The sequence below is a fragment of the Chamaea fasciata genome, unplaced genomic scaffold (genome assembly GCF_029207755.1).
Source record: "Chamaea fasciata isolate MVZ Bird 193981 ecotype frontalis unplaced genomic scaffold, bChaFas1.0.hap1 SCAF_1, whole genome shotgun sequence".
NCBI lineage: Eukaryota > Metazoa > Chordata > Aves > Passeriformes > Sylviidae > Chamaea > Chamaea fasciata.
In genome coordinates this window covers 110,097,011-110,119,192 of record NW_027094086.1, presented here as the reverse complement: position 1 = coordinate 110,119,192, position 22,182 = coordinate 110,097,011, and the positions used below count along the sequence as shown (strand labels likewise).

The 22,182-nt window shown below is 38.8% G+C and overlaps 1 protein-coding gene across 7 annotated transcripts in view; it reads right to left on the bottom strand.

Annotated features, from left to right (window-relative positions):
* Positions 1-2,258: 2,258 nt before the first annotated feature.
* The window catches only part of CPNE4 (copine 4), a 271,348-nt gene continuing 251,424 nt past the window's right edge, over positions 2,259-22,182 (bottom strand). For all 7 annotated transcript variants that reach the window (XM_066193444.1, XM_066193417.1, XM_066193426.1 and 4 more), the window contains 4 exons: positions 15,738-15,789; positions 11,335-11,468; positions 9,038-9,274; positions 2,259-2,580 (listed from right to left, as the gene is read on the bottom strand). In XM_066193444.1, the coding sequence (XP_066049541.1) occupies positions 2,449-2,580; positions 9,038-9,274; positions 11,335-11,468; positions 15,738-15,789 (555 nt within the window). In that variant the 3' untranslated portion in view covers positions 2,259-2,448. The remainder of the gene's footprint in view (positions 2,581-9,037; positions 9,275-11,334; positions 11,469-15,737; positions 15,790-22,182) is intronic.

Here is a 22,182-nt window from a genome sequence, read left to right as displayed (position 1 = left end):
TACGGAATTGCTGACTTATACCAACCACTGATAATGATTCATTTTTAAGTGGAGAGCATTTATAATCAGGATTGTGTGAAGTAAACAGAAAGATCTGCAGCAGCTGGAGTTCTAGAGACACTTATATAGACCATGTACACACATGAAAATGACTGATGGTTTATATAGCTCAGCATAAAATAGCCTGTTGATCTCTGCATTTTATGTGATGCCACATTATAGAAGCACCTCGTAACACCTCTGGAAATGAAGAGTTGTAACCACCCAATTCTATGTAACCATAAACACTTCAAAAATTAGTTTAGTCAAAGATCACATGCACCAGGAGAACAATTTGTCTGATTCCTAATTTTTCTTGCTGAAAGCTTTCTTTTATTCAGTCTGGCAAATGATAAAGAAAAGGCTGAACTTCTCCTCAACTGTAAATGACATCCCTTAATGCAGGTCCCAGGGTAATGTAATCCTCTCTACATGGTGAGAGCACCACCATGCTTCTGAGGAAGGATCTCAAATCATTTTTCAAGTATTAAAGTCCCCCAGTACTATTGAGAGCTATTTATGATACATGACAGTGACCTTCATTTTACAGATGAGGAATCTGAGATGCAGAACCTTTAAAAATCTTGGGCAAGAAAACGAGATACTGGAGGAGGAAAGAACATGGAGTCATTGATTTTTCAGCCCTGTGCTTTAACAGCTAGAAAATGCTCCTCCTGAGAATGGGGAAGGAAAGAAAATAGGGGAGAAGTGGGAATAAGAAACTAGAGGTGTTGTATGTAAGAATTAAGAGTCATTGGCAGAGTGGTGTATGACATATAAGGGGAGATCACCGTAGCTTCCAGATGAAATACACCCACAGAGGGAGAGATGTACAGCCTGACAGGGTAAGCTCTCAAGTGAAGTGTCAGCCATTACATGGAAATGTGGATTTGAGATCTATCAGTTTGGACATCTCCAGACAATTTGTACCCATGACCAAGTAATACTGGCTGTTGCTCAGAATCTGATCAGCTGAAGAAATCTTTACAAGCAAGTGTGAATGATGGCACTGCAGGATATAAATGGGGCATAACTGAATGTGCTGGGAAGAAAGTCCCATGCATCTTGGCTATTCCACTGCCTTAATTTAAGAGTACAAAATCATAAATCAAAGCTGATCCTATGGAAGTTACCTCTAAAGGAGAACTACCTGCAAACTCATTTAAAAATACGTATTTCTTAACCAAATTTCTTGCTCACAGGGGAACGTTTCCAAAACATTCAGCACTGGCCCACATAGATTTTTTTTTTTTGTCAAATTTTCTCCTTAGTTTTTAACAAGTCATCCTTCAAACACAAAAATAACATCTGTCTAATTTCTTCACTTACATACATAAATATTTCAATGGAAAGTACAATCTACCACCATTCTGTTCTCTCTCTTTTTTTTTTTTTTCTTTTTAAAGGTGGATTTAATATTCTTTTGGTTAAAAAAACAGTTCTATTATACACAGGTGATCTGTGTGAGGAGAAAGTTACAAATCACTGCTTGTCACAAAATCAGGCTGCGCAAGATTTCATTTGGAAAATGTGCCACAAGGAGTTGAATACTGCATGTGAATTTTAAAACACAAATGAAACAAAATAAGAATTCCCAAACAGAAGAGATTATAAATTTGGATAGCCAAAGTCAGTCAGACTGTTTGGATTATGTAGGCATGTTTTAAGACATGCAGTCCTGATGGATCATGCTCTCCAAGCCAGATCTCTTTACAGTTATGGTCTGAACACTTTGTAACAGCTGGATTTGTCAGGGTTTTGAAAAATTACTACTCAGGCCACAGACTGAGTGGGCTTGTTTGGGTGTCCATGTCGTAAGGTGCTAACATTAGAAATGCCCATGCTTCAGGTCAAGTATCTCCTGCAACACTTTATCACCCTTCCCTTGGAATATGGAAGTTGAAAGCAGGCAGCCTTGTGGCAGAGAGAGAAATAAAGACAACTGCAAAACTGTGTTGTTTTTATTTTAAACATGCAAAATACAGTTCATGCATCTGCCATTTGGAAAAATCTCTCAGTTCATAGCAGATTAAACCGAAGACATTTTGGCTATCGACTCTCAATAAATATTTCAAAATGCTTTACAGTGTAAATATAAGAAATTTAGCAAAATTTCAACAAACCTGTATAAAAACCAGATACAGATAACTTTTTATTTCAAGGCAACATGCTGTAATGTAAAGAGTTCACCTTTTTTTTTTTCTGAAGTTTTTTCCTCATAAAAAGTTTTCAACAATACAACTGCTTAACAGATTTAAGCCTTTAGGCTACACATGCAAAAAAAAAAATTATTTTAGTTAAAAATCACCAAAACGTGCTATTTTTTTTTGTTTGTTTCCTTTTTTAAATACAGTAGTTGTAGACAGTAGCATTTTTCTTTTTTAATTTTGTAAAAGAGTGCAGGCAGGTTCATGGAGCTAGTGTCCTGGAAGACTCGTACTCTGACATACATTTTGGTTTTATCCCTTTGCCATTGTAATAGTCCACGACTTGGTTTGGAACTTCAGCCAAAACGCTTTTTGCTAGAGCAGCTGGGGATGCCTGTAGGAAATGGTAGAAAACACAAGCATTAGCCTGGCTCTCTGCTAGAAGTGCCATGAGTTTTAGAGGCATTGGTGCCATGAGATCAAGGGAGGAAGTATGGTGCAGAAATGGAAGGCAAAAAAGAATCACACTAAGTGAAAAGTGAATCACACTATTGTTGGAAACTCATTTTATGAGTCAGTTTAGGTATGGAGCTGTAACTGCCTAAAAGTACACTAAAGCCAGAAGTGCTCTGTGTGACTTCAGGTCCATTTGGACTATTTTAAGTTCAGGCTAGCTGAACTTCCCTGCACTCTGGGAGAGCCCCATATCCCAATAAAAAGCTGCAAAGACTTCATTCATCAGTCTTCAGCAAGGAACCCTGCAGAGCTCCATGCTGAACATGAATGGACAACACTGTCAAAGGGAGGCCTTCATCACCATTCTGTTCTTCAGAATCTGGCATGGTATTTTAATGGCTGGGAATGGTTTTAATTCAATAAAAAAATACTTTTTTAAAAATTGGAATTAAACTGTGGTTACCAGGCAGGTTCAAGGCTTGGTGGAGGCTTTAAAGCTCTTCCTAAAATGTGAAAATGGGGCAGTATCAACCAGACTTAAGAACTGATGACCCTGAAAGGTAGAGATGGATATAGGGATGGCCAGTGGCTTTCACCCCAGGCAGGGAGGAGGGCTGCCCCTCAATGCAGTAAAAAACCCTGCCCTCCACCAACAACACAGAGTTGCTGCCTCACCCCCTAACAATGCTTCATTTTAAGCAGAGGGGCCTGTGGATGTTTTGTTGGCAACCATTACCTGTGTGCGCTGCATGGATATTCCTTAGCCCCTGAATTCAGCAGTGACAAAACTGGACGCATTCTCCCATGCACCCTCTTGGCCCCATGTTTTGGATTTTCTGTTTCTAAGTGTTTGGGTAGAACTGATTCCAAGTCCTCTGGAACCAGCCTGCTTGGCCATGTTACTTTTGAGCCCATCACAAAAATGCAGCAAAAGTGCAAACACTCAAATTTCATTTTGAGAGGTTTAAATTGATGTGTTTATCTCCACAGACTGCAGACTGCAGCTCAGGCGATGCATAGGAACTCAACCTGTGGCTGGATCACGCTTCTTCTGCACACCAAGTATGTTTTCCCAAATTAATTAACACTTTCCTCCTCATTGTCTGTTTTGTTATCAGCCAAGTTTCACACCTACCATATCACAAAGCAGTTGTATTGATTGCTTTTTGACCTACTTTGTTTTGTGGGGGGGCGTCCTTATCCTTACAGAATCTTAAAATTTGGTTTACATAGAAAGTAAATGGTAAACTATTTGTAGGCAGGCTAATCCAAGGGTGAAGAAAACCCCAGGCTGTTAGAAATTCCAGTATCAAATAAAAAGATAATGCTAGCAAAATCAGAAACAGATTTTTCGAGTTTTTTCCTGTATTTTTGTATTTTGACTCACGTATGGGATTAGTAACAAATAAAATTAACTGCTATTTCCCTACTGTGACATTTATACCAAAATATTTGTGCAGCCAAAAACGCTTGGAACACTTCTGCATGAAGAAACTGGCAAAGCATAGAGCATACTTTATGTGACAGTGCAGCAAGTGTTCTAAAAGTGTTACACAGTAACAGAACTCATTCATTTTAATCCTGAAAACTGAAATACATGGTTTCCCAGAGTTGCCCTAGTCTTGCCTAAACCTGCTTTATAGACTCATGGAATTATTTGGGTTGGAAGGGACCTTAAAGTTCATCTAATTCCAACTAAAATAATCAGAAAATACCCCTTGGAATCACACAAATGGCTGATTTCCACAATGCTATTGAAAATTATTTTTTTTTAAATCTCCTTCCCAGTGTGTCAAAGCTGTACATACCTTAGCTAACTCTGTGCCATCTTACCAAAAATACAACCCTACACAGAGGAAAAAACAGGGAGTAGGGAAAGTTCCGTGAGCCAGCGCTGCATACACAAGCTGTAGCAATCAGGAAACTTCACTCTTCTCTGTCTTTAAAAATGCTGGGCAGGAGCATTGGCATCAGCTTCTCTGGATCTGTGTAGTTCACATGTTCTGAACTTTGGGCCAACAGCACTCACTGCTGTGCATCATCCTCCCTCTGCCACTTCTCTCTTCTGACACCACATCCATTCCTCCTGAACAGGCTCTGTCAGGGCTCAGATGCACACCTGAATCACAGCCACTTCAGGAGTCCTCAACTGAAAACCTTTCATTGAGGTTTAAGCAAAAACATTTATTGTGCCCAGCCCACAGGCTCAGAGGCAATATGTGCCCCTGTGGTAGCTGGCTTGGCTCGGTGCTTCAGTCTGAGCATGGGCAACTGTGGCTTTCCTGAGTTTCATCATGCCAGTGATGGGGCTCTCTCTAGCAGGGAACAGCCCAAAAACAGGCTTGGGCCTGGTTTCCTCTCTGATGGTTTGGACCACCTGTACCTCACATAGTTTTTCTGCTGGTAAACCACTCTCAGTTCCAGATCAGATGGTTCAAAGAAGCATTTTTAAAAGTGAGAATTACACTCCGTAACTTCTAAGCTAAAATACAGACCTAGTTCATCAGTGTTGTGTAAAGATTACCTTTGCTGGGTCTTTAACACAGATGAGACATTAAATTAATGTTTTACTGTAATGTTTTCTCCACTGCTTGAAGAGCATTCTAGCAATAAGCACCTCAAGATGAATAGGTCTCAACTGATAGCTGATACACAACAATGAGATCAGTCAGCAGCAGGAAAATAATCCCCTCTGATTCCGTAATTGGTGTGTATTACAAATGACTGTTGGTTCAGTTCTATAGCTTCACAATGCTTAACTTTTAACTACAATGCACAGTGCAAAACATTGCTCCTTGCAGTGGTTACGAGCTGTGCTTTCCATACTCCTCTGTGATGTATGTTATGTATGTATGTTAACGGCTGTTAACCTTAGTGATTAAATACAATGCAAAATGGAATACAACCTACCCGTGGCATCAGATTTGTGTCCAGTAAATATATCATACATCTCAAAGGCAGAAATTTTCATTTCTTAAAATATGACTGTGAATGGATTGAGGCAGGTGATTTTCTTCAACTACATTTCAGTGACAGAGCGTCACTGTTCTACACTTTGAGGTGAAGGACCCTCATATTACTGGGGTGGTGATGATTACAGAGAGAAAAAAGTCACTTAGACTCAGGGAAAATACGTTTCCTTTGTTATGTTCCCCTTTAGCGAATGGCATATGTCACCCACTATACAATGGGACATTTTTTAAAGTGTTAATGGTTATCTTGATTTTATCAAGTCTCTACAACTACAGGATTTGCCAAGAGTCACTACAGTTGCCATTGTTCTTTTGACGGCTTCTAAGATATTCCTTAAAGAGAGAGAAAAAGCTTCGATGTTTTACTGAAGTTCTTCTGCTGTAGTGTATCATGTAGGACATTAAACCCCTAAAATAGAGCCTACTGTCTGCACTGTATCTTAAGCCAGTAAAACATTGAGGTGGGTATTAGATTTTAGGTATGTGAATAACTGATTGAAATGTGTTAAATGCCTGTATGAGTGCTGTGCAGGCTCAGAACCTTCTCTGAAGTCAAACTTATAAAATAAAAGGGATTTGTTCTATAGGTTATTTTTACAACTTCCTTCTCCCCCCTTTCATTTTCTCAAAGGGGAAGGTTTTGCACATATTATTTTTGATCTCTTTGGATAGATATGAGATTTTGAGTTCCAAGCTGACCTGAGAATAGAAGTAATGAAAAAAATATTGCTTGGGTTGACTCCCAAGAGAATTTTGGTTTACTCTTCCAGCAAAACAAAAAATAAATGCTCACACATAACATTTTCTTCTCTCTTTCTATCATTAATAGATATAATATGGATTTAGGAATAAATAAATAGTTGATTTATCAGAAAGACCTATAAACCTTACGCAATTCGATTTTTAATCTTTCTAAAAAGATCCTTCAATTTTCTTTTCTTTTCTACTTAATAAATTAACACAAGGTACATTGCCAAAAGGAATGGGATTTTTACCTAAATATGCATTTTGCTTAAAGCTGTCAAAAGTAATATGCTGATGTATGTAAATTCTTGTGTTTGGTCAGAACTGATCTGACAAAAATCTCCCAATTGTGTTAAATCTGCATTTCCCCTGTGGGGAAAAATAAGTTTGAATCAAAACATCACACTCATTTCTCCCATGGAAAATTATTTCACTAGCTGATGTATGGTCCTTTGTTTGTGCTAAGTAAGCAAGGAAGCTGTGAATGTCACTTTGTTGAGAAAGAGAGATTATTTGGGATATGACAATAAAGGAATTCAATCAGAAGTGGCTATTTTTATGAGCACTCATCCATTACACTGACATTTGTTGAAAAGCTGAAAGATTGCAATAAACAGACTAAATATCAGGTTGCATAAAATATTTTAACTTTTCTGATAGAGGAAATATAAATCTATCTCTATACCTATATTATCTTTGCTATTGAAAGAGGGAGAAAAATATCACTATTTAACAGGAAGAATACATAAAGATTGCTTTCCTCTCGCAGTACTGGGGAAGTTAACCTAAATCAGCTGGCAAAGAATATATGCTTGTCATTTGTCCAGTGCTGGCAATAACAATGCCACAGGTTCAGTCACAAGTTAACACCAGGGGAACAATATATTTAGAGCCCAGAACTGCAACTGTCAGCATTAATCTATTAAATCCAAGATGATTTTAGCTTTATTATAAAATACAAAGCGAAACTAAAAATAACAAATGTAGTTGGCTTTGCCAGTTCCTTGCAGAAACATTTTTTCGCCTAATTAAAAGTAGCTCCCCCACTAGCCCATAAATAACTCAGCTCTGGACACTTTTCCAATGACTACAGTGCAGCACAATGCACTTGTGATTATGTGCTGCAGGAATCACAAGCTATGAGATGGTTGTGCTCATGCTTCGATTCAGCAGGTAGGTAGGTGGCCGTGCACTCCTGTCAGCACAGAAATGTGTGTGTCTATAACTCAATAGTCAATCTGCAGCTATTTGGCATGGTGACACCAAACTAATAGCATAAGGTGAGTTTTCCCTCCTGCGTGTATCCATAGCTTACATGAAGCTACGAGGAAAAGAGGAACAAGTTTGTTTCTCTTGCTCCTCAGTAGAGTTTGTGAAGAAGTGTATCTAGATCTAAGGCAAATATTGCAAAATTGCATTTTGAAATCAGAAAAAAAGAACAACCCTTGCAAAGAGAAAAATGAAGGTAATTTGGAAGCAGCAAATAGAAAAAAAAGCTCTTGTGGTGACAAAAATCCCAGAAAAACTAAAAGAGGAGCTATATTTCTTTCTAAAAAAGAAATAAAAGCAGTGCATACCCATACACAGATCAAAACCAGCCCAGAGTTGAGAACTTGGCTGTGACATATCCAAATCTAAGGATCTCTAGCTATGGGAGCAAATTGTAAAGAGCAATCTCATGAGGAGAATGAGTCAGTTGCACTGTGAGGTAAAGAAATTCTCAAATCAAATACTGAGGATATCCTTCCTAGACAGAGCAAAAAACCAGCCTGGAGAACCAAGTAAATGGTTCAGTAAATAACAGAAGTGAGAGGAAAGAAGACAAAGAAAGATGGAAAGGAAAGGGATGGGATCAGCATTGCAGAGGAACATAAGGCATGCCTCCATAAGGAGGAGAAGGGCTCTGAAAAACCCTTCTGTGTGTGGGAAAGCCCCTTCTGCTGGTGAACACTGTGCCTACCCTGCTGCTGAAAAGTCCCTGGAACAGATGGTACAATGTAGGGCAGGTGACTAAGAGGAAAAGTTAATGACCAAAGCTTTACTTTAGATTTGGCAATTTAATGCTGGTTCTGTTCCTTTCTTTCCTTACACTGGCCTCAGTCAGGAACAGCTGACTGAGGGCAGAGGGAAGCTCTCAGTAATGCCCCTTTCTTGCCTGTGTTCTTGTACAGAATTTGGGAAAGGGTTTGGAGGCAACCAGGATGCTGTGGGTGGATAGTACTGCATTTGAGAACTCGGGGACCAAACTTCAGTAAAGAAACAGCCTCCTGGGGACCACTGTGAGGACAAATTCAAAGCCATTTCATCTGCCTGTGGAAATGAAGGAATGGAAAGCAGAATACAGTAGTCCAAATAGAACAGATGCAAAAGAGAATGCAAAACAGACACCATGAAAAATTAGGCAGGGAAAGTAACCAAATTAAATCAGGGAGAAAGTGGAAGCAAGGACTGGCACCACAAAAAGCACATGGATTCTGTCTCATCTCTTCCTTTCCCAGCCTTGCCAACTCCCTAATGGAGCACATTGCATTCTGATTCCTTTTTTTCCCACTATTTCTGACACAATAATGCCACAGACTTACTCAACACTTCATGCATATGCAAAGTTAAGCCCAGCCTCATGAATCATTCACTATCCCCATTCACTCTTCTCTGGCGAGGATGGAAAAATCAGCTTACATGTTTGAAGTTCCTAAATGGCACAAACTGGACAATGTCTCGAAGCACAGGCTCGCCCTTGGGAGACCTCAGGATACCATCATCACCATCCAGCATCTGCATGTCACTGAAATCCGCATTGCCCACGCCAACGATGATGACTGACATGGGGAGGTGAGAGGCGTGGACGATGGCCTCTCTGGTGTCAGCCATGTCGGTGATGACGCCATCCGTCAGGATCAGCAAGATGAAATATTGCTGAAGTTGTTGGACAAGAAGTGAAAAATTCTATCATTAGATAATTTTCCAAAGCTGCTTAACCTCTTAAGTTAAAAAGTATAAAAGTGCTTCTGGTAACTCACTCATGGACCTTTTTAAAGAGAAAAGAGCTTTTATATTGACTATATAGAATTTTCCATTCCAAGCTCCTCAGTCACTAATTTCTCCTTTCCAGAGTAATGGGGTCCCTGAGGAGAGCAAGGCAGGAATATATCCATCTTCATATTCTTCATACAGAGCCCCAAAGAAAGGTTTTCTCATTCTCCAGAGGAGAGCAAGCAATTTGGTGAGCTTGTCATTTCTTTCCCAAAACTCCAAAGCCCACTGAACTAGGGTCATGACCTATGACATTTCTTCACTTGGTTGTGGTGAGGAGTGCCCCTTACTTGGATCCCTGATGAATTTTTAGGCAGACGGAGTAATTTAACAAATGTACATTAATAGGAAAGAATGAACAAATCATAGGATTTGGTCACTCTGCATGAGCAATACCAGCACACTAAACATCAATAATATTTATGTATATATAGTGCTATAAACTCAAAGTGTTCCAATCATCTTGTCCTGCCACAAATAAAACAAAACATGCTGGGAGAAAACTTCATATTGAACATCCATACTATAAATTGTTTTTCAGATAGAACAGGGGAAGTTTAGGTATAGAATGAAGGAATTTATTTGGTAGGGCATATTAGATCAGAAACAGCACTGGGAATAGAGTGAGCCACCTCAAAATTAGATAGGTATGGAAATTCAAACATAGCAATTCCCCATTTTAGTGCTGGGACCCTAAATACTAGCGAGGTTCTGGAAACAACAGTGGAATCATAGAATGGTTTGGGTTGGAAGGGACCTTAAGGATTATCTAGGCTGAACAGATGATGAGGCAGAGACACCTTCCACTAGACCAGGTTGCTCAGAGCTCCATCCAACCTGTCCTTGAACACTCTCAGAGATGGGGTAACCTTAACTTCTCCAGGCGACCTGTTCCAGTACCTCTCACAGTAAAGAGTTTTTTCCTAATACCTAGTCTAAAGTTGTCCTCTTCAGTTTGAAGCCATTACCCTTTGTTCTGTCACTACATGCTCTTGTAAATAACAGTCACAAGCCCAGGCTCGTGAACAGAAATATTTGGTAACTGCTGCCCTAACAGGACCTAAAAAAGGCCCATCACATGACGAAAGCTTAGAGAAAGCTCTAGGCCAGGTGATGAGGCACATGCCAATGCACAGCTCTATTCTGTTCTGTACTTAGGCACTTTCCATGCTGCACACATGCACCTGCAGTGTGCACGTTGTCTCTCTTACACCCTTTACAGCACTGCTCTTGTAAATGGCTCAGATCTACTTGCTCCCATATTCCCGCCATTTCTCTTGTTCTCCCTTTCTCTCATTCTGTCTTCAAGACAGGATCAAAATAAACCTAATGCATCTCAAAGGTGTACATTTAAAACATGATCTATGTGGAAGTCTTTTAGCCCAAGAAATCTGTCCTGGGATTTTTATCAGGTGCAGGCTAACAGACTTGTCTTCCGATTTTTAAAAGGCACAAATTACTTAATCAGTAATAAGAAGCTGAAAACTGTATCCTTACCATTTCCAAATGAATAGTTGGAAAAGTCCCCTAGGTGAACAGAAAAAATTTAGTACAGTCTCTGCAGGAGACATAAAATTGGGTAGCCTGAGTAGGGAATTCATTGAACTCATCTCCTGGTACAACCAAGACTTTAAGGGCTTCAATGCTCAATTTTTGTAACCTCAGTAGTGCCATTTCTACTTCCACAGTGAAGAACTGTGTGTGCAACAGTAAAACAGCCCTAAAAGCAGGAAATAGATCGGTGGATAAAGAGTTTAAAGCTGTGACAATCGATGCTATAAAGATACACTTTTCCAGCTGACACAGGTTTAAGCTCCCTTCTGTGAAGGCATTTATAAAAACTGTGAAGGCACAATCTGCATTAAAAGGCCTTGTTTTGATGGCCTACAAGAGATCCATCATAAGACAAGAAAAAAAAGGCAAACACAGCTTTTTTCCCTTACCGAGGCCTCCTTGGTGTTAGTCTCTTCTGATGCAGATTTTGCCACTTTCTGGATGATGGGAGCAATGTTAGTGGGTCCGTACAGCTGCAGCTTGGGAAGACAGCTTTGATAAGCTTCCACAACACCTTGTATTCCTGGCATGAAAAACCAAAAAAATAAAGAAAAAAATAATTTGGAGCACTTTGCCACTATCAGGTTTGTTTAAAATGTAAATGAAAGTTGAATTCTTAATGAACAAATTAAAAATACTACATGATTAGCAAGGACTAGCAACTTCAGATAATTTCCAGGAATCTGTCTCTAGCTGCTTTGAATCTAGTTTGTAATATGTAATTCATTATACCATGCTTCTCCTTCCCAGCAGTTTTTAATGTCTGTTTTTCAGGTGTGAGCTTGCAATGCCATAGCTTCCATTTTTCTTGATTTAAGATGGGATAGCTTCCTGATCAACAAGATTCATCGTGAAAAGCTAGACACAAATTAAGAAACACTTTCACACTTCTTTCTCCTCTTCAGATAAATATTTTTGTTTATCATGGCAGTTGCCAACAAATTTGTCCTTTGTACTTATGCCCTAAAGCTGTTAAGGAATTCAAAACATCTTTTCAAATACCTGACTCCCCTGTGCTAAGAAAGTAATTTTTCAGGGTTAATTTGCATAATCACTCACAGGTTGAATTTGACTATGACCAAAAGCTGTGAAATCTTGGAAGAAACAGCAGGATGCTTTGCAGCCTACAGAAAAATGAGCTTTAGCTGAGAAATTTTGATGGAGAACTAGCTATTTTTGGCTTTTTCATTTCAGGATATATAGTCAGACCAGGGAGCAAAGACTTCTGCTGACACACTTGACAGATCACAGAATGGAAATTGGTATTTTCAATCATTGAGAAGAAGGATTTCTTGAAGTGATGCACATTAGCCTCCCCATTCAGAACTCCCAGCTTAACCAGACCTAAAGGATTAGAGGTCTAATGTTGGAAAGAAAGTGATAGACTGAAAAGCTTTACAAAGGATGCTGAAGAATGAAATTACTTCAGTAAGATCCTAAACCAGTTCCAGTTTGCACTGAGACTCGCTCACTCATGAGATTTTTTACTCAACCATATTTACAGGATAGATGGGTGCAGACTTATCACTAACAAATGACTGGGAGTTGTCATTGTTTTACAATGACACACCTATGAAAAAGTGGTGGAGAACACAGTTTTGTCTCTTTAGAGACAGCTACAGATATATATTTTCCATTGCAATGCCAACAGACTAAAAGACTTGCTCCAGTTATAGCTGTGATTGGCTGAAATGTAAAGTAGTGTTGCAGAATTTCCCTTGATAATTCTAGTGACTAAATTACATATTGCAAAACTGACCTTTTGTTAACTCCCAATTTTAAACTTGCTAAGGATTTCATTACATATACTTCATGATGTTGCATGAAGGCCTCATAAATCTTCCCTAAGATGATGACAAGATGCACAGTACTTTTCTTCTTATGCAGGAAAATAATGTAAGATAAACCTTATTCCCTGCATTCCAGAGATTTAGTGTTGTTCATATCACAAAGTTGCTTTCATCTTAGAGACATGTTCTAAAACAATAATTTCTTATTTGCTTTCTCAGATTAATATATTTTAGAAATATCTACTGTCCATCCAATCCCAGCTCAACAGGATATGTGAGTGGATTACTTTGTAGCTTGCTGTTCTTGTACTCCTTTATCTTAGGCAGAATCAATGTGCATTTTTTATCACAATTCAACTATTTACATTTTTATTTGGAATCCAGTTTCAGCACCTCCAATGAAATACAGTGGATGCGTACATATATGGGTTTAAGACAGATGTGTAGAAACATTCATTCAGACTAGATGTTGTTGCCTACTTTCTTCCTGAGAAAATAAACTAAGTATTAATTATAAGACTATAAAAGTAATATACTATAAATATACTAAATATAAGACTATAAATACCAAAAATTTCAAGAATGGAAATGGTAACAGGTAAGGTTATCCATATTTTATGAATTCCAGTGCTCTTCATCTCAATACACAGCCCCTATATGTAGAGTAATGCTTCACACTACCTTGTGCCAGCAAAAGCTCTACTTCCACAGAGAAAAGGATTTCATTCCTCAAAGGCAAAATCGACACATGCTTTTTATATTGCATCCAACTGCTGTTCCTTTGTTTAAAACAGGATTCTCTTAAGCAAGTTTATTTTCTGGCAAGTATGCTAGATATTACAAGGTAAAATAGTGTAATTGCTAAGCACTTTATCGCCTTCTCACTCTTGCATCCTTTCTACATGACTTGCTGATGTTACTGTTCCCTGTGACATTTAATACAGTGAGAGCATCTAGAAAACATCACAGAACAAAAAAGTACCCAAGACAGACAAATTAATGAGCTGCAACAGATGATTAAACAGCACAGTTTCTGGTTTGTCTCCTCTTCTTGCTTTCACCCAGCTGGATATTATTCAAAAAGCTATCATTTAAGACAAACAAGTGCTTTTAATATCTTGCAGATACAGGTGCAAATGCTGCAAAATTTCTTCCCTGGCATTCTTTCAGGCTGCAACGATTTTTTTGTTTTCTTAGCCTAGAACTCCTTTCAGGCGATGGGCTAACTTATCAGATAACTGAGTCTTATGCAAAGATACAAATAAAGTTTAAATTATTAAGTGACATAAGCCAAGCCTCATAGGGCAGCTCCTTCCTGGTTTTTTTTACCCCTTTCATTTCCATTGTTCCATTAGTTTTGCATACAGAATGTGGTTTGGATAGTAAATCCCTTGCTTACAGAAAAGTTTTTCTGTCCAAACTCTGCTGCTGGCACCACCTAAATGTGGCAGCCTTTTCAATCAATAAAAATCATTATATAACAATGCCGGTGTGATAAAAGAAGTAGCCTTGAAGTCAAAAGAAGAAGTAAAGGTGGGGGGAGGATAAAAATAAGTGTTCTTTGCATGGATTGCTAGAGCTGTTCTCTGTAGTTTGCAGAGTGTCACAAATATTGTGCAGTTAGATTGAGAAACAAAGCCCTATTTGAACACTACATGCATAAGTCTGTTATCACCTAATGATGACCACTGTTAATTGTTTTAATGACACATTATAAAATATGATGGTCCAGATGGAATTCTGAGGTCTCTTTTGCTTCCCCACCCCATCCTCACACTGAAGTCTCAACGTCAAGCTGGCTTACAAGCTTACAGGCACTTCTAGATGCATACATGTAACTTCTGCTTCTTTGGACTCTTTAAAAGCAATGTAAAAAGCTGTGTGAGCACATCAAGCAGCTGTAGGACTTATGCCCAATTGCATTTCAAGCATATGACCTGCAAAGGCTGGGGCAGTCAAATTCAACAAAGTGCAACAACAAAGCAGGAATGCCCAATGAACCAAAAACAGGTCTTGCATTTAAGTTGTGTGAACTGAAAATTCTTTTAATGTCTCTTTCCCTTGAACTGCTTGTCCTCTCTTCTTTTCCTCACTTCATGTCTTTGCATCTTAGTTCTCATCCTGAACATGTTTGCTGCCCATGCCTGAAAGAAAGCCACTAATAACCCTGAGAAGGGCTAACAGGAGCAGCTAGAAGATTTGAACAGGAAGAGCATTTTGGAATAACCAGTTCAGAATTTGGATGGAAGCAGAAGTATAAGAGAGAGTAACAACCTGTGGGTTTTAGACAGCAATGATCACTCGAGCAATACTCTTAACTGTTACTCTGTTTAGAGGTTATTTTCCTGTTGTTGTCTTTTAAAAAATGCATGAATTGTGGCAGGAGATTTTAGAAAGACAGCATCAGTCACTGCAGATCTCACTTACAAATACAAGACATACAGCAACATCTGCTACATAAATCTGTCCTCTGATTACCAAGTGTTAATGATTGTTGGTAGAACATAACAATATCTTACACTGTAGCCTCCTGCTGCATTTGGTCTCAGGAAAGTAGGTTTCTTTCTACCACAACAGTCATCAGCTGCTTCCCTGCCCTTGACTTGCAGCAGACTGTAGGTCTGGTCAAAGAACTGGCTCTAAACTGAGGGAATTTTTGATCACAGAGGTTCGCAGTCTTCTTTTTCATATCCTGCCCTTCTTAACAGCAAAACCTATGATGTTGAAGTAGCTGAAGATTTTCAATTAGTCTAGCTCTCAGAAATGCTAGTGATTCCAGGAAGTCCAAGTGCTGACAGTCCACTTACTTTTCAGGAAATTAATGTATGGCACTTTCCAGTATTTTTAAAGTTAAGCTCAATGGTTTGGAGCCTGTCAGGTCCCCAAATCCTAGATGCCTTCTTTAATAAAACCACTTTGAATAATACTCAGGTGATACAATAAAAAAATGCACATTTTGCACACAGCAAAACTATGGCAGTCTGTCCTACTGTGAGCATTACCTGCACATTCTGGGTTGTCTTCATTGAAATTGATTGCAAAGTCATGAGAGACCTGCAGTTAAATGGAAAGAAAAGAAGACTGTTGTCAGAAAAATTATTCTGAGAAGACTTGTGGTTAAACACTCTTGACATTTTTTCTGTGATAAACCTGAGACCTTTCAAGCTTTCAGCCATTAGGTGTGAAAAACAGTCCCAGCTGGAGCTCCACATTGAACCGAAGTAGCAAAACTGGAATCAAAACAAAACAAAACAAAAAGGCACAAAGAAAACCCACCCAAATACATTAAAAAAAATCATATAAACATGGTGTCAGGATTGGGCTATCAATCCTGGGCACAGAAGAGGAATCTATTGCTGAGGCGGTTTTAATACCAGTTCTCCATAGCTCAGCATCTCAGACTGCAGGAGAGGCAAAGCAGGTTATGATAAAGCAGTGACAGCAGAAACTCGGCTCACTTCTGCATCCTGATCTCACTGTGTGAACAGTTCCTCATCTAAGGCCAAGGAGTACTGGGGGAGTAATTCTCCCGGGAAATCAAGGATCCACTGTGGAACAGTAGTCTAAGAAGTGTAAGGAGTCTAAGTTGGTTAAAAAGTTAGATTAGTCTGGGGGGTAATAAATAAAAAAACCCCTGAAGACTCCTGCTTTTCCTTGCATGTAGTGAATATTCCAGTCTTTCTCTCTCTGTATCTGTCTATCATTAAATCCTACAGGGCTGTTATTAAAAGAAATCACTGTGAATACAACAAAGTTGCTGATTTTCTAACAAAACAAAGTATTTTGTCTTTGGTGCCCTGGGAAAATAATACAAGACTATTGTATGTTTAAATAATGCTAGGCAGTGTAAGTCTCCAGTTCCAGAATTCCTCTTTAAGGTTTATTCTTGCCTGCATTTTTCTTTTTCAGATTCCTTTTTCCTTCTTTCTTTGATCACTGAGAAGTCTCTACTCCTTTTAATCTCTTTGGCTCTGGAGCCCAGCCTCTTAATTCTGTTTGTCCTAAATTTTCTTGAATGAAAAAGCTCAGATTTTGTCTTGCAATGCATGATGTGTGAATATATATATATATATATATATATATATATATATATATATATATGTGTGTGTGTGTGTATATATATATATTTGACTTGCAAATAGTGGATATGGCTGAGTGTTTAGCAGGTAATTTGCATAATTTGAAGTTGAATTTAGGTGCATCATCCCAGATTTAAGAAGGCATTTATGTAACTGCAATTATACACATTTAAAGATTTATAGATCTCTGTAGGATCTTCAAAAGTGCCAGCAGTCCTAGTGTTATGGGAAGCAACTTCCTGTACAATGGAACCAGGACTGTTTGCAGGAAGAGATTAATTTGTTGGACGTTGCTGTTTCATTTGCTAGTTTGAATGTCTCAACAGCAGAGTATGGAAATTGGTCCATGACTAAGGAACCTGTAGATCAAATATGTGACTGCAGAGAAGCTTCTGTGAAAGTGGAGTGGTGTAAGTTGGCCAGTTACTGCCAAAGAGAGTTCTCCATAGAGAAATTGAATTTCCCCATCATATGCTAGTCTTGCTTACCACAGTACTGTCTGCCATTATTAAGAGCTTAAATAAAGCAGTACTTCTACCAGGATGGGAAAGGACTGAAGCAAATCCTCACTGAGAAGTCTGTAGTTGCCTCAGCCCAGCCAGGCATTCAGCATGCCTACACCAAGCATCAGTCTTAGAGAGGGTTTTACATGGTCCATTCAGTCTATCCTGCTTGGCCACGGAAGATAATGCAGGAAGTCACTATTTATGTTCCTCAGTGAGCAGCGCAGAAGATCAGGGCTGCCGGATACTCTTCAGAGGTGCTCCAGAGCCCTTCCGCCTGGCTGCTCTGGATGTCTCTCAGTGCACTTTGCCCAGCTGGTATCTGCCAGTCTCATGATCAGCTGCAGGCCAAAGGTAATTGCATCTGTCAAGAACTGTTATGGGAGTTTTCACTCATTGATATTTTTTGTTGTTGTTCATTAGCCTTTCTCTTTCCTTTAGGGTTTCTGTATTTTGCATTAACCGTGTTATAAAAGCAAGAAGGATGGCAATGCATGTTTATGTATTGCAGACTAATCCTTCCAACACTGTGCCTCTTCAGTGATTTTATTTCTTTATTCCAAATGCATTTGAAATTATACCTAAAGGAAAATAAAAATCTTTTCAAAAGCTATGAATACAGTATTTTAATCTCACATGCAAGCATAGTTTGGATGCTTTTGTTGCCATACCTCTTCCAGAATCACATAATGCAAACAATTTATCTGGTTCAGAGCTATGGCACCCAGGCTATTATTTAAGAAAAATGTAAACAACAGATCAGGCCAATAAGGAAAGCCCAAGTCTAGTCAGTGTGCACAATGATCCAAAAAATAATACTGTCTGAGCATCAACTGCTATCCTCCTAAAGCAAATGGCCCTCATACATTGTCATCCTGATTCACAAAGAGCAGTGTTAAAATGTACCCTGAAGGCAGCACAGAAAACACAATGAACGTGCAGAAGCATTGGCTTGTTTCTTATGCTCTCTGAGCAATATATCACAATTTAAACAAGATGTAGGTATAATGTGAAAGAGATAAGTTCTTTGAGCAGCTCAGTGATAGTTCACAAACAGGAAATCATCACCCAAGGCAAGCCAACAGCAGATATTTTTTAAGCAGAGCTTCTCCAAATGCTCAGAACTCATCCCCCACTCTGTTAAGCAAAGCCAACTGTGCTTCAACCTGCCCCTTTGCTGTCTTCTCTGTGGTGGCCAGAACTCAAGAGTGTGCAAAGCAGCAGAGACTTCAGACTCACACCACATACTGAAGGCCTTACTAAACTTGGACTGCTACCTCAAAGGATTCCATGTAAAGCTCATCCATGTCAAAAGGTGGTTTGGATCAAACATTCAATGCTTTTGCTTTCTAAATAGTGCAAGGTAATGAGTTTCTCTCCTTTTTTTTTTTTTTTTTTTTTTTTTTTCCCTTTTTTAAAATTAAAAATGCAAGGGCTTTATGACTGAAGGGCAAACGATGCTTATGACAGAGAACCAAAAGCTGGTTATATTCAGTGGCATCTTTCTGATATTGAATGACACAGCCCTTGAATGACACACTCAGACCTGATAAAATAATGACAAAAAGGAGGCAAAATTTGAACACCCAAGATGCTGTAGACTGAGAAATCCTCAAGGGAAACAAGAAGACACTTGGCTGTTCAGAAGCAGGCATGTTTATATAATTTATTAGGGTGGTTTGTATTGTGGATCAATCTAACAGTCAGGAAATCCTGGAATGTGTCAAGTCACACAAATACAGAATGACTGCTTTACATCAGTAGCTGGCATAGAGAACTTTGCCAAGAACTGCAGACCACGGTCTGTGGTGGAAGTCAGCCTCACCTTAAGGAATGTCCTCACAAAACCCTGAGTGTGTCATGGACACTGGACTAAGTTTCAAACATGAAGCTGACCCTCTGCTCAGCCCTCCTCTCTTAACATCCATCCATAAAATCAATCCATAAAAGAGAAGGAGAGAGAACTGCTGGCATGCTGAGGTGATTACATGAGATCAGCCTGGTGTCACTTGGGCTGCTGCACTGAACTGCATTTAAAGCCTGTAGCTAAAGACATTCACTTGCACTTGGGTGATTTAATTTTTCCCTCTGCAGGGCTCCAGATACATTCTTTAGCAGATGCCATCCTAGTTGTGGGATTATTAAACCACAGCTGTCCAGGAACTTCCTACACCAGGAACATACTATTTCACAGGTAATTCCTTCAAGGTTTTTAACAAGCAATTTAACTAACTCTACCGTACTTCATGATATAGATTACAGTGACAGCATTTCTGAGGATATGACAATTAAATAAACAGTACAGAAGAGAATATTTTTGCTAAGACAGGTTATGGACATGTTGTTTTTTACCACTGTACAATGCCTCCACTGTGTGTACATATACAGTGACAAACACCTGCAGTTTGCCATCAATGTGATGGCACCCATGAGACTCTTGGAAGATTCATAATGATACTTCCACGTGTTTCTGGCCACTTTTATAGAAAAATCACATTGATTTAACATAGCAAGCACCTTATTTCCCTCATATTGGGATGCGATGAAATTCATCCTCATAGCATGGCCCTTGCTAAAAATGTTTCTAATTTAGGATGAAAGGAAAGGAGAATTTCATAGTTGATGAGGATTTTTGAGATTTCTTAAAAAAATATTTTATGAATAGAGATAGAAACCTCAAATCACAAACATAAATCCTACCATGGAATCTGAAAAATAATAAATCTCGCAACACTGATAAAGCAAATTGCTGGAAAGCTTTCGAACTGTGCAAAGGCTTTTTTTTTAAGTTTCACTGAAACTTATTATTCTAGTTTGGCCTACACATTTTTTAAACCCCTTTAATTGAATTTCCATTTTTAAGATAAGAAGCTATGGTTTTTAATTATTTTCAAATGCTGAATATGGATGCCTGAATTCTCAAAATTAGCAATCCTTTTTTCTCCCTCTCTAGATTGTCAAATTCATTTAAATTAACCTCCATGTCCCATATAGCTTCAGCCTTCCTCTATGGTGATGGTCTATTTGACAAACGATCTGACAAATTCAGATGTTCAGGAATGCTTTCTTAATAATTTAAATAGAGATTGTCAAAAATCCATGAACAATAGATGCATACAAGTGTAAATACCAAAATGCACTATGTTGGACACTTATCTGTGAATAAATTGAACACTATTAAGCCACTGCCAGTCAGAAAAATAAATATGAAATGTCTGCATATTTTGCAGAAGCTTAAGACACTAATGAATTTCAAGTACTCTTGGTCAAAAGCTATTATTTTCAGAATGCTCATTAATCAAATAGTTTGGGAGCTGGACAGCTTGTGTTTGTCGCTAAGATACATAGTACAGTTTTCTGCTTGGCAAAGCTGGACCATTTATTTTCCTTTATACTTCATTTTTGTGCACGCTGCCCAAGTTTTCTCGTCTAAATCCAACTTGCCTGGATTAGGAGACTAATTCTGTTTTGTCCCTTGGTTTGTTACACATCCTTTTTTTGTTAGGTTTGCATATATTTTAGCCATCAATCTCCTGAAAAGTGCAGGAATCATAAAGACCACAGCAGTTCCCAAGTCCCTCACCTGTCCCACAAACCAGTGCAGGTTAGGGCTGGAAAGATGCTGCTCTGTGTCTGTAACTACAGTGAGTTTCTCTCCAGCACACATTCACGGCAAAAGCAGGGAATGAAGCTTTCACTAAAAATACAGAAATAACCAGGACTCTCTTAAAACAACCTGCAAGTTGTTTAGTACCTATTCAGGTGTCAGCCTGCAATTCTCCTTTAGGAAATAGGCCTTCATTAATGGCAATCCACCTGTCATGGGGCTGACACAATTTGAACTTGCTTTTCATTTTAACAGTAAGTTTTGTGCTGCTTTGTGGTTTTTCAGCTTCTTTGAGCCCTGCGTGCTAAGAAGTCAGTGTGTGTGGTTTGCCTTCTTTCCTCCTCTTCACTGTGACCTTTCACAGCTGTGTCTGAATCCATATTATCTACCACCTCTTCACTTTACATCAGACTTCTCAGATGCTTCCTTTCATTGCAAAAAAAAAAAAAAAAAAAAAAAAAAAAACCAAAAAAAAAAAAACAAACAAACTGCAGCATTCTGCAAGTTTTGTATGATAGAAACTCACAAAGGAAATATTTCTCTCAGAGGTTTACTTAGATCAAGGAGCAGGGTGATGTGTTTGTCAGGCCTTGGTGGAAGAAGATCATATTGTTGAATATTAGATGAAAGATCTCTCGACTGATGAGGAATGATATCTATGGCATGTCTTGCTTCCTTCACTCCCACCGATTCCTTATGCCACTAAGAAACTGCTGGTTTTCTACTAACAGCTGAAGTGTGTCATTTGGAGCTGAACTGAGGGAAAATAAAGTCAACACAACATAGCAGTGTGCTCTTGAAATGGAAATTCTGTAGAAAACATAAATTAAAACAAGATTTAAAGGGGTACAACATCAAGAGATTTATGAAGAGCCTGCAGTGATAGACACTGACATAGTTGAGGAAGGAAGTGATGTTGTTTAGGTTGTATAGGGGCTCCATGGTTACTTAGGAACCCTTGGCAGTGGGAGTAATTTCTTCCATAGCCCTAGCAATTGGTTGTCTACTGACAGAAATAAAAGACCAGATGCTGGAGTGCAGAGACCAACATGCTATGAGCAGGTGAGATCACTTCATTAGGACTGGAGGCTTGAAAAAAGACACTCTAAATTAATGAGAGGCTGATATGTCCACATGATGGGGTCAGAACTTAGAAGTTCTCATAATGATTCAACCTAAATTTGAAACGTAAATTGTTACAGTAGTGGCACTGCTCTCCTTTAGTAAAACTAATGTGTGGTATATATGACTTGTAATA